Here is a 15,470-nt window from a genome sequence, read left to right on the forward strand (position 1 = left end):
ACTACAGAAAAACACGAAGGAAGCAGCGTTTGTTGTCACAGCTTCTTTGTTTGATCGCTGCAGAAGTCGCTCTGAGGTTTAACGTTTGGCTCGTAGGTTGAGGAGGAAGAGAAGAAGGTGAAAAACAGAGAAAAAGTCACACTAAGTGAGATTAGCACGAGGAAGTCTGCTATCTGTACAAAACCTTTTCTCTTGCTGTCCAAAAAGAATCCGCAGCCCTTCGTCTTTGATGTCTCAGACGAGGAAATGTCCTCACAAAGATGTGAAAACATCAGCAGCTCGTTAACGTCCTTCTCAGACCTGATCAGCACACAGCTGGTTGGACTTCTGACGCCATGCAAACCTCTGGAGCTTCTTCAGGTTGAAGGATGCTTCTGTTATCAGGCTGAACGTCTGGTCTTGGATCAGCCTAAAAGAACTCGTCCCCCCCCCCTGTTCATTGAACTCCTCTGGCTGCCCTTAGCCGCCCGCATCAGATCCAAGTCCCTGATGTTAGCTACAAAGAGCTTAATGGAACGGCTCCATCTACTTGAATGCTCTTGCAAAGGCTTCTGTCCCAACTGGGTCCCTCCGTTGGTCCCAGGATTGTCGTCTAGCAGCTCCTACACCACGCCTAAGACAATCCAAACTCTGTTCATGTGTCGTCCCACGATGGTGGAATGACCTACCGAGCGCTACCAGAACAGGGGCGTCCCTGTCTATCTTCAAGAAGCTCCTGAAAACCCAGCTCTAAGAGAGCATCTCCTATCCCAGCACTTACCTTGTACTTCCCTCCCCCCTCTATCTCTGCACTTTATCTTTCTGCACTTCCTTCTATGCCTGCACCCTATCTCTACTCTGTCCCCTCTGACAGAGTCGGACTCCTGGGTTCCTTCTATGTAGCTTATTGTTAGCTTATTGTTAGCTTATTGTTAGCTTTTTATAGAGCTGTTATATCTTCATTTGTAAGTCGCTGTGGATAAAAGCGTCTGATAAATACAGAAACATAACAAACACATAGAGCTCAGGTAGAGCTCAGGAGGCAGATGAGTTTGTTCAGGGGTTCGGATGCTTTCCAAGGGAAGTGTTATCCCAACGATCCGATCCAAGGCAAGCAGTAAAAAATGGGTCAGTGGAGGTGTTCTGTCCTCGGTTTCTATGGACAACGACTTGATTCTCGTATCTGCTTGATTCAAAGTTATTCAAATTCAAATGATCCCTCTGTGAAACTCAGCTTTCAAATAACAAACTGTAGCTTATTGTTATAGATTTTAAGCTGAATAGAATAAATATGAATGAATGAAATAGAATAATGATGCTTTGTCCTAAATAATCTGAGTCTCTGCAGACTTGATTTTCAGGCCTCCTCCACAGACTCAAACTGCTTGTTTGTGTGCTTTCACTCTGACCCAGAGCTGTTACCTCGTGGTCGATGTGCAGCTTGTGGTCCTTCCAGGCCTGCAGAGACTGATATACGCCTGTGTCACACTTCACGGTGGCGTTGGACAGGATGGAGCATCTGCAGGGAAACGATAACCCATCAGTAACCTGTGAGAAGGAGGGCTAACATCTAAAGTTCATGCATCTGTTCCTTCAGGACTGAACTACTGTAATTCCTTATTATTGGGCTTATTATTATTATTATTATTATTATTATTATTGTTCTGTCCCACAGATTCTCTGAAAAGCCTCCAGCTGATCCAAAACCCTGTAGCCAGAGTTCTGCTGAGAACTAACAGCAGAGATCATGTTTCTCCAGTTTTAGCTTCTCTTCATTGGCTCCCTGTTAAATTCAGAATAGAATTTAAGATTTAAAGGTTTCTTCCTGGTTCTGCCAGAGGTTTCTTCCTGGTTCTGGTTCTGCCAGAGGTTTCTTCCTGGTTCTGGTTCTGCCAGAGGTTTCTTCCTGGTTCTGGTTCCTCCAGAGGTTTCTTCCTGGTTCTGGTTCTGCCAGAGGTTTCTTCCCGGTTCTGGTTCTGCCAGAGGTTTCTTCCTGGTTCTGGTTCTGCCAGAGGTTTCTTCCCGGTTCTGGTTCTGCCAGAGGTTTCTTCCCGGTTCTGGTTCTGCCAGAGGTTTCTTCCTGGTTCTGCCAGAGGTTTCTTCCTGGCTCTGGTTCTGCCAGAGGTTTCTTCCTGGTTCTGGTTCTGCCAGAGGTTTCTTCCTGGTTCTGGTTCTGCCAGAGGTTTCTTCTTGGTTCTGCCAGAGGTTTCTTCCTGGTTCTGGTTCTGCCAGAGGTTTCTTCCTGGTTCTGCCAGAGGTTTCTTCCTGGTTCTGGTTCTGCCAGAGGTTTCTTCCTGGTTCTGGTTCTGCCAGAGGTTTCTTCCTGTTAAAGGGAGTCGTTCCTTTCCACAGTCCCTCAGGCTCAGGACGGGAGATTGGACTGAAGACAAGTTTCGGTGCAATCTGTTGGTTTCCTTAGCTCGGATATTATTTTTGAATTGGCTCCATATGAATTAATTGGATTCTGATTACAATGAATTGAATTCCAATTGGCTTGAATTGGACTTTATTACTTAAGTGCCTTGAGACAATTGTTGTAATCTGGCGCTATATAAATAAAACTGAATTGAATTGAATTGAATTGAATCTTTAACTCTGATGCTTATTATTCTGGAGTCCGTGTTCTTTGATCTACTGAAATAATGTCACTGCTGATGAACTTTCTGGAGCGAGTTAAACCCAAATTAAGGTTTGGAGGTTTCAGCACCAAAGAGCAGAGTTTATAATTCCCTTCAGGTGACTTCCTGTGACTCAGAGAAACAAGCTGCTTAAACTGACTGTAGGAAGCAAAGTCTATGAAGCCTGCAGTGAGCAGTTCCTGTCTCTGCCTGCTCTCAGTCGCAGTTTTATGGCGCTGCAGTGATGCAGATGTTTGCTAAAAGGTTCTGTTCATATGTGAGATTTTACTGAGAAAACCCTGAAACAACTGCAGCAAATTTACGGATGAGCTTTAACTGTAAAGTCCAGTTAAACAGGACCAGATGTGCGTTCCTGCTGTTAGCGGCGCTGTTAGCGGCGCTGTTAGCGGCGCTGTTAGCGGCGCTGCCGCAGAGCTGCAGGCTAACCATGAAACTCAGCACGTGGGCGTGTCCTAAAACACGCCACATCACATGTTCTGGATGCATGTGATGTGGGAAACTGACCTGTGAGTGACTTTGATGGAGTTGGATGAGACCACAGCGTTTGGGACTCCCTCCATTCCACTGAACTCGTCATCCAGCTCGTCTCTTATTGGCTGATCTCTGCCGGCGCCGTCGCCCGCGCTGTGGTTACCGGGGTAACTGTTCGTCATGGGCAGGGAGCGACTGTAGCGGTTCCTGGAGTAGCTCTTCAGGGCTTTGAACTCTGACACAGAAAACAGAGTTCTTAATGAACACAATGTTCTGGGGGGGGGCAGGATATGTCTGTCGGGGGGGCCTAACGGAGCTGTTTGGGGTTCAGTATTAGCTTTAGCTTAAGCTAAAGGGCTAAACTAGCTGGTGGCCACCCCTGACCCCCCCGGAGCTCTGCCCCTGGTGCTGTTTGCATGAACTGAAGCTCAAACGTCTCAACAGTTGTGGTGCAGTTCTGTTCTAAGACACTAGAGGGCGACACAAACCAACAATTGACCTTTTGTGTCCTTTTCCTAAACTTTGCTCCAGGACTTCCTTGGAAAATCCTTAAGGATGCTCACACACACCCTCCTGTCTTCATATTCATCCACACAAATCACACTTAATATGACCTTTAAGTTACAGCTGCAAGGATTCGTGGGATGGAATTATCTGCTTTCTTGGATAAATACTTATTCAGGGAGTAATAGAAACAGGTACTTTTCAGATTTGTGTTGCTTACTGTCAGTGGTCCCAGCTTTGAGTTACACCTGAAAACGACGTGTTAAAGCAACAGGACATCAGTCACAGCTGCATCCCTGTAAATTCTGTTAAAGTTGGAGGTTTATTTGGATCGGTTCGCTGTTTGTGACATATTAGCAGTTTTATCTCCTCATAGAAAACGCTCATCGGTCCTGTTTCCATTAGCTAGTTTGAAATGAAGACGTCGTCTGGCTCGTGTGATCAGCAGGTGGCGCTAAAGGCTACTTTATCTGTAACAAACAGAGCAACTCTGAACTAAACTCTGTGGAAGGAGACTTAAACCTGAGCAGAGAAACATAAGCAGAGGTCTTTGGGCTGTGGTGAGTCTTTCATGTCAGTATTTTCATTTTCAGAGATGACTCAGAAAAGCTGCTTCTATCTGCTCATTTTCTGTATTTTTCCTAAACTTATCTAATCCAGCAAATATGTCAAATGTTTCCTCCTCCTGAGACTCCACCATGACTGAGACGGAGCCAGCAAACGGGTGTGAATCCCAGCGAAGGGGACACGCTGCCCCCTGCTGGACCCCAGCGGTAACACTCACTCTTCTTGGGGAAGAAGGGTTTCTTGTTGAAGGTCCTCATGGTGAAGGGCTGCAGGTTAAGAGGCCGGAGGTCGCGGAGGTCGCAGTTGCAGTCGTCAGAGTCGGGAAGGTAAAGCTGAGACTTGATGCTGAGTGGACGCTGACGGCTGACCACACCCCTCTGGAAGCTCTTAGCCCCTCCCCCTTCGTTCTTGCATTTGAAGAGCCGCAGCTTTCCTGTAGCATCCTCCACACACTGCCACTTCTGAACACACAGAGATGAGCATCATGGAGAGAAAAATACTCTTACTGCGTAAACAGAAAATCAATATTTAATATTTACTGAAATAAAGTCATGATGAAAAGCTTCTGTGATCTTTAAAGTGTCCTGATCAATAGTTCTCCAGCTTCCTGAAGCTCTTTCAGAGTTTTTCTTTGGACATTTTCTGCTTTTTCCCTCATCTTCAGCCCTTGTTCCTGAACATTTTCAGTGTTTTTTCTTTGTTCAGCCACTTAACTCTGAGCTATGAACCATTCAGGCAGAAAAAAGGCTCCTAACTCAAGGGATGAACCAGTGTTGTGTCGACACAGAACAGACAACTTAGCAAAGAAGCCATTTTAAACTGGATCTTTAGGCACTTTGTCACAAAGACACATAATTTGTTCCATTTCTTTAGCTGCATCTATGAAAAACAGCAAAGAAAACACAGTTTGACAGACAGAAAATAGGATTTCTGCAGCAACAAGGTGATTCCCAAAGAGCTATTAGCTGAAAACTTGGCATATCTCAGCATGGTGTGCAGTGTGTCCTTAAAACATTTGAGGAAACTGGACAAGTGGAGGACAAAAGAAGAAGTGTCAGGCCTAAAAAACTATCTCCAGCAGATGAACAGGATCTGAAAGTGATGTCCTTAAGAAAGAGGAAAAAATCCAGCTGTGACCTGACAGGACCTGAGAGATGCATCTGGACCTTCAGCTGATCCATCTACTGTTGGCCCAAGCCTCATCAGAAATGGTCTCCATGGAAGGGTGGCTGTCAAGAAGCCGTTCTTAAGGAAGGGAAACAGGGAGAAAAGGCTGAGCTGTGCCAAATGACACAAGAAGTGGACTGAAAATCAGTGGCAACAGGTCTTATGGAGGGATGAATCCTCCCCAGAGCCCGGACCTCAACATTATTGAAGCAGTGTGGGATCATCTGACAGAGAACGGAACAAAAGGCAGCCCACATCCAAAGAAGAGCTTTGGGATGTCCTTCAAGAAGCCTGGAGAACTATTCCTGAAGACTCCTTAAAGAAATGACAGAAAGCTTGAAAAACAAAAGCTCAGCTGATCGACTCTCTGTACCTGTCCCGTCTGCTGGCAGGGCGTCTGGTACTCGGCTCTCTGACAGAGGTCCTTCACTCGTTGGTGTTTGGGCAGGAAGTTCTCCTCCTGCAACACCTCCTTCCCTTCAACACGCTGGTGGAGCAGCTTCCTGTTACAGGTTTTCCAGATTAAAGTTATGTGTTGTACGTTTTAGTCACAGTTCAAACAACCCTACTGGTGTATGTAACAGGAAGTATCGTTACAGGAAGTATCGTTACAGGAAGTATCGTAACAGGAAGTATTGTAACAGGAAGTATCGTTACAGGAAGTATCGTTACAGGAAGTATCGTTAGAGGAAGTATCGTTAGAGGAAGTATCGTTACAGGAACTATTGTAACAGGAAGTATCGTAACAGGAAGTATCGTTAGAGGAAGTATCGTTAGAGGAAGTATCGTTAGAGGAAGTATCGTTACAGGAACTATTGTAACAGGAAGTATCGTAACAGGAAGTATCGTTACAGGAAGCATCGTTAGAGGAAGTATCGTTAGAGGAAGTATCGTTAGAGGAAGTATCGTTACAGGAACTATCGTAACAGGAAGTATCGTTACAGGAAGTATCGTTAGAGGAAGTATCGTTACAGGAAGTATCGTAACAGGAAGTATCGTAACAGGAAGTATCGTTACAGGAACTATCGTTACAGGAAGTATCGTTACAGGAAGTATCGTTACAGGAAGTATCGTTACAGGAAGTATCGTTACAGGAAGTATCGTAACAGGAAGTATCGTAACAGGAAGTATCGTAACAGGAACTATCGTTACAGGAAGTATCGTTAGAGGAAGTATCGTTAGAGGAAGTATCGTAACAGGAAGTATCGTTACAGGAAGTATCGTTACAGGAAGTATCGTTACAGGAAGTATCGTTACAGGAAGTATCGTTACAGGAACTATTAAAAGTCTACTGTGTCAGATGTGTGAACTCTAAAAGCTGTGACGCATTTACCCTCTCTCCACCAGAAACGAGTCTCTCCACACCTTCGGCTTCTTGCTCAGCTGGAACCTGATGAAGAAAACAACAGAGTGAGTTTGGACACTTCCTGCAGCCGCCGTCTCAGGCACCACCAGCAGATGGTTGTCATGACAATAAAAACTCCTCAGAGGAGGTGAATAAACACCATCAAGGGAAAAACTCTATCCATCCTATTTAACCAGACTGACCAGCACTTCCTCTGTTGGTCCAGATCAGGCCAAAAGTGACTGAAAATGATCATTTAATTGGTCCAAAAGTGGCTCAAAGCCTCGTTGAACAAGCAAGCTGCAGCGAGCTTTAGCAGCGCCTGCTTCACCGTCGTGTTTGCTTTGAATCTTTGGATATTTGGAAGCCTTCAGGCGATGCAGATGGCTCAGCGTTGGTCAACTGCGGCGCTCCCCGGTGTTTAAATCAGGTCGTTACAGCTGAGTAACGTCTGCTGCTCCAGCAACCCTCCGCAGGACGATCATTTACATTCCTGTGAAGCTTTTCTCTGACCTCTGCCTCCTACGAGCTGCTTATCAAACCACGAGCGCTGAAGCAAACGTGTCCCGCTTCTCCATTAAAGCGTTACTGACGGTTAATGAGCAAGTTCAGCTCCCGACGGGTGTTTAAAGAGGAGAAAACAGAAGCAACAACCGTCTGAAGTGAGCCAGAAGAGAAAGAACACAGTTAGAAATCTGCAGAAATAAACCAGGAGGCCTGCAGAGGCAGAGCAGGGACAAATGTGACCTTAGCATTAAATACCATGAATACAGCAGCAGCTGCCGTTATCTTTACTAAACTTTAACCAAACACTGACGGTTCACTTCTGGTGCATCACTCAGGCCAATATGTGAACATTACACCAAGAATGGAGCTGTGAGCAGGTTTTATATTAGAATTAAACTAGAATTACTGTATCAATAAAAACATTTCTGAATGTTTACACTACGTGAATTATTCTGAGCTATTAATAGAACATGCATGAAAAAAATAAAAGGTCTACCTTTCATACATATTCAGTTATCATCAATTGAAAATGTGTTACGGTAATGAATTTATTTGGTCAACAACTCAATAAAACATTCCGAAAATGTATTAAAGAACGTGTATTGATCACTAATTTTAATTGAGCCAGTTAATTGAGACCCTGCTTAATACTAATAAGAGAAAAAAAAATAGCAAAATTGACCTAAATTTGTTTTTGCAAAAGTTAGGACAATTTCGTGAGAATCACCCAGCAGAGAAAGAGGAGGAAGTGCTTCTACCCTGGTGCCTGAAAATGTTGGAGAACCTGGCGTGAGACCCTGCAGCTGTTTGTTTAACGAGGCGACAGGCCGGTTAAACTGGATTCTGGGTCGATTTCTTCTCATTCTAACGTTCTACATCAAAACTGACCCTCGTCCCAAAGGAGTGTGAATAAATCTGGATGCAGAAGCAGAACAAGCGTTGACCCGATGCGACGCGCTGGTTTATGTTTATGTTGTTTATGTTTATGCATTTAGCAGACGCTTTTATCCAAAGCGACTTACAGATAGGCAGATAGGGTAAGGAAGCCTTGCCTAAGGACCCCTACTGGAGATAGTAGTTTCTTTCATGCAGGGGCTTTGAACCCAGGTCACCCACATGGAAGGTGGCAATCATACCACTAAACTATCCAGTGGTCTGACCCTTGTCCCAAAGGAGTTTAAATAAATCTGGATGCAGAAGCAGAGCAAGCGTTGACCCGATGCTAACGGTGTTAGCATCAGTGCTAACCTTGTCATCAATCCGATGTGTGTGTGTACCTGTTGGCAGGTTTGTCGGTGTCCAGCAGGGATAGTATTGACTTTCCATCCATATCTGGAGGAGTGTCGAGGCCGGCGATGTCCAGGATGGTCGGAGCAAGATCAATGTTCAGGACCATGTGAGGGTTTCTGAGACAGACACACACAAAAACATTAATGCATATACGGATCTAAGGATTAGTTTAATTACAGCAAAGATCTGTCAATCTTCAGATGTTTGGAATCATTCTCAAACTTTCCTCCAGACTGGCTTCAGCTCCCAAACTGTCCATGAAGTTCTCTCTTTGTGGATCATTTTATTATCTCCAAAACAGAGTTTACAGCAACAGCAGATCAGAGCAGAGGAGAACGCTTCGACAGCAGTTTTGGTACAAGTTCAAAGTTAATTAGTGACGAACAGAGAAGATGCAGATGTTGTCGGGGGAATGAGTCTCTGAACTCATGATCCCCACGTGGAGCAGCTCCGAGGGCAGCAGAAACACACACCACTCAAAGTTATTTGTTGCTGCTTGATGCATCCTGCTGCCTCCTTCATCAGTTTTATTTCACATTATTTGGCTGCTCTAATCAATTTTCACCTAAACGCTCCACACCATCCACCAGCTGCTGTTCTGCTGCTGTTCAGGACATTTTACCAGAGACTGAACCGGGTAAAGAACGAGCCAAGATGAACACTTTTAGACCAGAGCTGCGCCTGAAACCGTGTTAAATATGGCTGAATGGTTACGCAGGGCTAGGGTTCGCAAAGATGCAATAATAAGGAGCTTTAAACCATTAAAGAGGCCATTTAATGCTTTTAGTGCTTTTCATTCCTTTCTTTTGTTGCTTTCTGTGCAGGCTGAAACCCAAAAGGAGCTATTAAAGGAGTTATTAAAGGAGTTATTAAAGGAGGTATTAAAGGAGTTATTAAAGGAGTTATTAAAGCAGTTACTAAAGGAGTTATTAAAGGAGTTATTAAAGCAGCTAAAGGAGTTATTAAAGGAGTTATTAAAGGAGTTATTAAAGCAGCTAAAGGAGTTATTAAAGGAGTTATTAAAGGAGTTATTAAAGCAGTTACTAAAGGAGTTATTAAAGGAGTTATTAAAGCAGCTAAAGGAGTTATTAAAGGAGTTATTAAAGGAGTTATTAAAGGAGTTATTAAAGGAGTTATTAAAGGAGTTATTAAAGCAGTTACTAAAGGAGTTATTAAAGGAGTTATTAAAGGAGTTATTAAAGCAGCTAAAGGAGTTATTAAAGGAGTTATTAAAGGAGTTATTAAAGCAGCTAAAGGAGTTATTAAAGGAGTTATTAAAGGAGTTATTAAAGGAGTTATTAAAGGAGTTATTAAAGCAGTTACTAAAGGAGTTATTAAAGGAGTTATTAAAGCAGCTAAAGGAGTTATTAAAGGAGTTATTAAAGGAGTTATTAAAGCAGCTAAAGGAGTTATTAAAGGAGTTATTAAAGGAGTTATTAAAGGAGTTATTAAAGCAGTTACTAAAGGAGTTATTAAAGGAGTTATTAAAGCAGCTAAAGGAGTTATTAAAGGAGTTATTAAAGGAGTTATTAAAGCAGCTAAAGGAGTTATTAAAGGAGTTATTAAAGGAGTTATTAAAGGAGTTATTAAAGCAGCTAAAAGAGTTATTAAAGGAGTTATTAAAGGAGTTATTAAAGCAGCTAAGGGAGTTATTAAAGGAGTTATTAAAGGAGTTATTAAAGCAGTTATTAAAGGAGTTAAAGGAGTTATTAAAGGAGTAATTGAAGGAGTTATTGAAGGAGTTATGTAAGGAGTAATTAAAGCAGCTAAAGGAGTTATTAAAGGAGTTATTAAAGGAGTTATTAAAGGAGTTATTAAAGGAGTTATTAAAGCAGTTACTAAAGGAGTTATTAAAGGAGTTATTAAAGCAGCTAAAGGAGTTATTAAAGGAGTTATTAAAGGAGTTATTAAAGCAGCTAAAGGAGTTATTAAAGGAGTTATTAAAGGAGTTATTAAAGGAGTTATTAAAGCAGTTACTAAAGGAGTTATTAAAGGAGTTATTAAAGCAGCTAAAGGAGTTATTAAAGGAGTTATTAAAGGAGTTATTAAAGCAGCTAAAGGAGTTATTAAAGGAGTTATTAAAGGAGTTATTAAAGGAGTTATTAAAGGAGTTATTAAAGCAGCTAAAAGAGTTATTAAAGGAGTTATTAAAGGAGTTATTAAAGCAGCTAAGGGAGTTATTAAAGGAGTTATTAAAGCAGTTACTAAAGGAGTTATTAAAGCAGCTAAAGGAGTTATTAAAGCAGTTAAAGGAGTTATTAAAGGAGTAATTGAAGGAGTTATTGAAGGAGTTATGTAAGGAGTAATTAAAGCAGCTAAAGGAGTTATTAAAGGAGTTATTAAAGGGGTTATTAAAGGAGTTATTAAAGGAGTTATTAAAGGAGTTATTAAAGGAGTTATTAAAGGAGTTAAAGGAGTTATTAAAGGAGTTATTAAAGGAGTTAAAGGAGTTATTAAAGGAGTAATTGAAGGAGTTATTGAAGGAGTTATTTAAGGAGTAATTAAAGCAGCTAAAGGAGTTATTAAAGGAGTTATTAAAGGAGTTATTGAAGGAGTAATTAAAGCAGCTAAAGGAGTTATTAAAGGAGTTATTAAAGGGGTTATTAAAGGAGTTATTAAAGGAGTAATTAAAGGAGTAATTAAAGGAGTAATTAAAGGAGTTAATAAAGGAGTTATTGAAGGAGTTATTGAAGGAGTAATTAAAGCAGCTAAAGGAGTTATTAAAGGAGTTATTAAAGGAGTAATTAAAGGAGTAATTAAAGGAGTTATTGAAGGAGTTATTAAAGGAGTAATTAAAGGAGTAATTAAAGGAGTTATTAAAGGAGTTAAAGGAGTTATTAAAGCAGTTATTAAAGGAGTAATTAAAGGAGTAATTAAAGGAGTTATTGAAGGAGTTATTAAAGGAGTAATTAAAGGAGTAATTAAAGGAGTTATTAAAGGAGTTATTGAAGGAGTTATTGAAGGAGTAATTAAAGGAGTAATTAAAGGAGTTATTGAAGGAGTTATTGAAGGAGTAATTAAAGGACTTATTAAAGGAGTTATTAAAGGAGTTATTAAAGGAGTTATTAAAGGAGTTATTAAAGCAGCTAAAGGAGTTAATAAAGGAGTTATTGAAGGAGTTATTAAAGCAGCTAAAGGAGTTATTAAAGGAGTTATTAAAGGAGTAATTAAAGGAGTTATTGAAGGAGTTATTAAAGGAGTTATTAAAGGAGTTATTAAAGGAGTTATTGAAGGAGTTAAAGGAGTAATTAAAGCAGCTAAAGGAGTTATTAAAGGAGTAATTAAAGCAGGTATTGAATGAGTTATTAAAGGAGTAATTAAAGGAGTTATTAAAGGAGTTATTAAAGGAGTTATTGAAGGAGTTATTAAAGGACTTATTAAAGGAGTTATTGAAGGAGTTATTAAAGGAGTTATTGAAGGAGTTATTAAAGGAGTAATTAAAGGAGTTATTGAAGGAGTTATTGAAGGAGTTAAAGGAGTAATTAAAGGAGTTATTAAAGGAGTAATTAAAGGAGTTATTAAAGGAGTTATTGAAGGAGTTATTAAAGGACTTATTAAAGGAGTTATTGAAGGAGTTATTAAAGGAGTTATTGAAGGAGTTATTAAAGGAGTAATTAAAGGAGTTATTGAAGGAGTTATTGAAGGAGTTAAAGGAGTAATTAAAGGAGTTATTAAAGGAGTTATTGAAGGAGTTATTAAAGGACTTATTAAAGGAGTTATTGAAGGAGTTATTAAAGGAGTAATTAAAGGAGTTATTAAAGGAGTTATTAAAGGAGTTATTAAAGCAGTTATGAACGACGGTTGTTTTGTGGCTGTTTAACGCTGGCGTGTGTGCTTACATGGTGCCTTGCTCCACGTTGGGGCCTCTGATGTAAAACGGCACTCTGATGTCAAACTCGTACGGCATGGATTTACCTGGAGACACAAACATGAACACATGACATGACGAAACCTTTAAGCTTTGAGGCTCCTTCACACCTTAAAGGGATGAAGGCGTTTCTTACCTTTAACCAGGCCGAACTGTCCGATGTGGTAGCCGTGGTCAGACGTGTAGATGATGTAGGTGTTTTCCAACTCGCCCGTTTCCACCAGCATGTTGTAGAGCTGACACATGCACACGCACGTGCACACACACACACACACACACACACACACACACACACAAAGACACTTTCAGCTTCTGATCAGGCAACAAATCTTTGAGGATTTTATTTGCTGCTTTGGGAACTTTGAAAGTCGCAGATTTCAGGAAGTGTGTGCACGTGTGTGCGTGCACGTGTGTGCGTGCACGTGCACACAAACACACACACACACAAAAAGACACTTTCAGCTTCTGATCAGGCAACAAATCTGTGAGGATCTTATTTGCTGCTTTGGGAACTTTGAAAGTCGCAGATTTCAGGAAGTGTGTGCACGTGTGTGCGTGCACGTGTGTGCGTGCACGTGTGTGCGTGCACGTGCACACAAACACACACACAAAGACACTTTCAGCTTCTGATCAGGCAACAAATCTGTGAGAATTTTATTTGCTGCTTTGGGAACTTTGAAAGTCGCAGATTTCAGGAAGCACCTGTGTGCGTGCACGTGTGTGTGTGCACGTGTGTGCGTGCACGTGTGTGCGTGCACGTGCACACACACACACACACACAAAGACACTTTCAGCTTCTGATCAGGCAACAAATCTGTGAGAATTTTATTTGCTGCTTTGGGAACTTTGAAAGTCGCAGATTTCAGGAAGTGTGTGCACGTGGGCGTGCACGTGGGCGTGCACGTGCCACCTACCTTCTCCACGCTGTCGTCCACAGACAGAAGCGTCTGCAGGCGCTTCCTCTGCAGCACGTTGGTGAACTCCATGTGGATGGGCCTCATGGGGCCCGTGTACCTCATGATCCAGTGCTTATCTGTGTTCGGAGCGTAGTTATAGCTGGGAGTTCTGGAGAGAAGAAAGGGTGGATAACATTTTCCACCTTTTTTAGGTCATGTGATCAGAGAACTTTGCTTTTAACCTCAGCTGGAACACTCAGGTCATACAGAAGCGTCTTTGTGTCTATCTGATGCATTTCTGTTGGTTCCTTTGTCTTTTGTCCTCATATCAGTTTGCATCCATTTGGAGTTCTAGTGAGAAGAGGGTGGATCAAAGGATGGATGACATCACATTTTCCACCTTTTTTAGATCATGTGATCAGAGAACGCTGGTTTTAGACTCTCTCTGTCTCTACTTCCACCTTTTCCTCTCTTTCTGTTTATATCCTCGTTCTGGGTTCTCACATTTCCAGATGGTCCCTGGAACTTTATCATTTTCAATCTTCTTTTTCTGGACTTGATGTTAAGATTCAGTTGATTTTCCATCTCTTATGTAGAAAGAACGAGTGTAAAAGTTGTTTTATAATAATTTATCTTTCATTTATAGTTTCATAATTTGTCTAAAACAGTTTATCAGATATTTTTATCCTAATATTCTTGGTTATAGAATATTTATATATTATATTATATTTCTCTCTATCCTCCCTTCCTTTCTTGTTTCTCTTCCCCTTCCTTCTCTAACTCTTCCATATTCACTTCTTTGGTTTCCAGCAGCAACATTTGGTTAAACTTTTCTAACTTCAGCAACATCTGGTAGAAATGAAATTAAATTAAATTAAAGGCCCTAACTAGAAAGAAAGAGGTTCCTTAGTCTGATGCATTTCTGTTGGTTCCTTTGTGTGTTTGCATCCATTTGTGTTTATTATCTTCCATCTTGTTTCAGTCTGTTGGATCAAAGGATGGATGACAGAGAACAGCTGATTTTCCACCTTGTTCAGCAAATAAAAACCTTTTTTAGATCATGTGATCAGAGAACTTTGCTTTTAACCTCAGCTGGAACACTCAGGTCATACAGAAACGATGTAAATCTGTATGAAACATCGTTCAGTTGGTCTAAATCTCCAGTGAAATTAATAAAGAGGGCAGTCAGGAAGACGTTCGGTCCGCCTCTTTGATGGTGGACTTTTAAAATCTCCCTGCTCAGACGCTGCCTCCTGATGTCACCACTCATTTCCCATGATGCTCTGCTCTCACCTCAGTCTCCTGTTTAACCAGCTGTGCTGTTAGTTGGTCATAAGGAGGAGGTTAAAACCACGTTTCCTGTTTCAGGCTCCGGGGACGAGCAAAATCAGCCACTGGGATGTCTTAAAGAGACACGTTTATTTTTACCAACGTGTTTACTATGGTTTCACTCCAGGGAAAACGATGTTTTAATAAGAAACTGTAAAAACGTAACAATGTAATGAACGGCTGATGGGTTAGCTCAGCTGCTAACGGCGCTCAGACACTTTTTCTTAACCTTTCTGTTCTGGAGCAGTTCTCGAAGCCTGTCTGATACATTTCTGTCGGTTCTTTTGTGTCTCCTCCTCTCAGTTGTGTTTATTATCTTCCATCTTGTTTCAGTCTCTTCCTTCTATTTGCACCTTCACATCACTTCATGTCCTCTGTGGCACTTTGCTTTCTGTATATTGTGGTTTTGTGGTTGTTTTCAGCTACTTTGCACCCGTTTGTGTTCATTTTGTTAACCGTTTCCAGGCTGTATGACTCTTAACCGTGTCTCTCTGAGGTCATCTGGGACACTGTTTTAGGGCTCTTTGCAGCCATTTTGGATTTATTTGTGTTAATTTTGCTTCTAGTTTTTTGTCAGAGCATCTTTATGTATCTTTGCATTCACTTTGGTCAAGTTTACATCTGTTTCTAATTCATTAAAGTAGCTAATTCATATAATTTAATGTAGAGGGATGGGTCCAGAGGCCCTGAAACTCCTGGAGACTTTCAGTAATCATTAAACAGCTGTTACAGATGTGGTGACACCACAGAACCTGGTTGGCTGCTTACAGCAATGCAATGAAAGCAGCAACAGGAAGTAGAACCCTAACTCCGCCCGTCTAGCTCCTAAATGCAGTTTGAATCTTCATGTTTGCACTCTTTGCAGCTCTGACTAACTAATGGTTAGTAATAACTAACTAACTAACTAA

General features: G+C 41.3%; 1 protein-coding gene across 3 annotated transcripts in view; it reads right to left on the reverse strand.

Moving 5' to 3' along the window:
- LOC140271758 (extracellular sulfatase Sulf-2-like) overlaps window positions 1–15,470 on the reverse strand; it is a 121,441-nt gene that overhangs the window by 9,160 nt on the left and 96,811 nt on the right. For 2 of the 3 annotated variants that reach the window (XM_072367054.1, XM_072367055.1), the window contains exons 9-17: window positions 13,252–13,402; window positions 12,474–12,573; window positions 12,309–12,384; window positions 8,457–8,585; window positions 6,661–6,717; window positions 5,701–5,830; window positions 4,378–4,621; window positions 3,123–3,324; window positions 1,402–1,498 (exon numbers count right to left, since the gene is read on the reverse strand). In XM_072367054.1, coding sequence (XP_072223155.1) covers window positions 1,402–1,498; window positions 3,123–3,324; window positions 4,378–4,621; window positions 5,701–5,830; window positions 6,661–6,717; window positions 8,457–8,585; window positions 12,309–12,384; window positions 12,474–12,573; window positions 13,252–13,402 — 1,186 coding nt within the window. Of the gene's footprint in view, window positions 1–1,401; window positions 1,499–3,122; window positions 3,325–4,377; window positions 4,622–5,691; window positions 5,831–6,660; window positions 6,718–8,456; window positions 8,586–12,308; window positions 12,385–12,473; window positions 12,574–13,251; window positions 13,403–15,470 lie in introns of all 3 variants that reach the window. The other variant, XM_072367053.1, reaches the window with a different exon arrangement.

This window comes from Leuresthes tenuis, unplaced genomic scaffold (assembly GCF_036924035.1).
Source record: "Leuresthes tenuis unplaced genomic scaffold, fLeuTen1.0.hap1 SCAF_16, whole genome shotgun sequence".
In the NCBI taxonomy this organism is placed as follows: domain Eukaryota; kingdom Metazoa; phylum Chordata; class Actinopteri; order Atheriniformes; family Atherinopsidae; genus Leuresthes; species Leuresthes tenuis.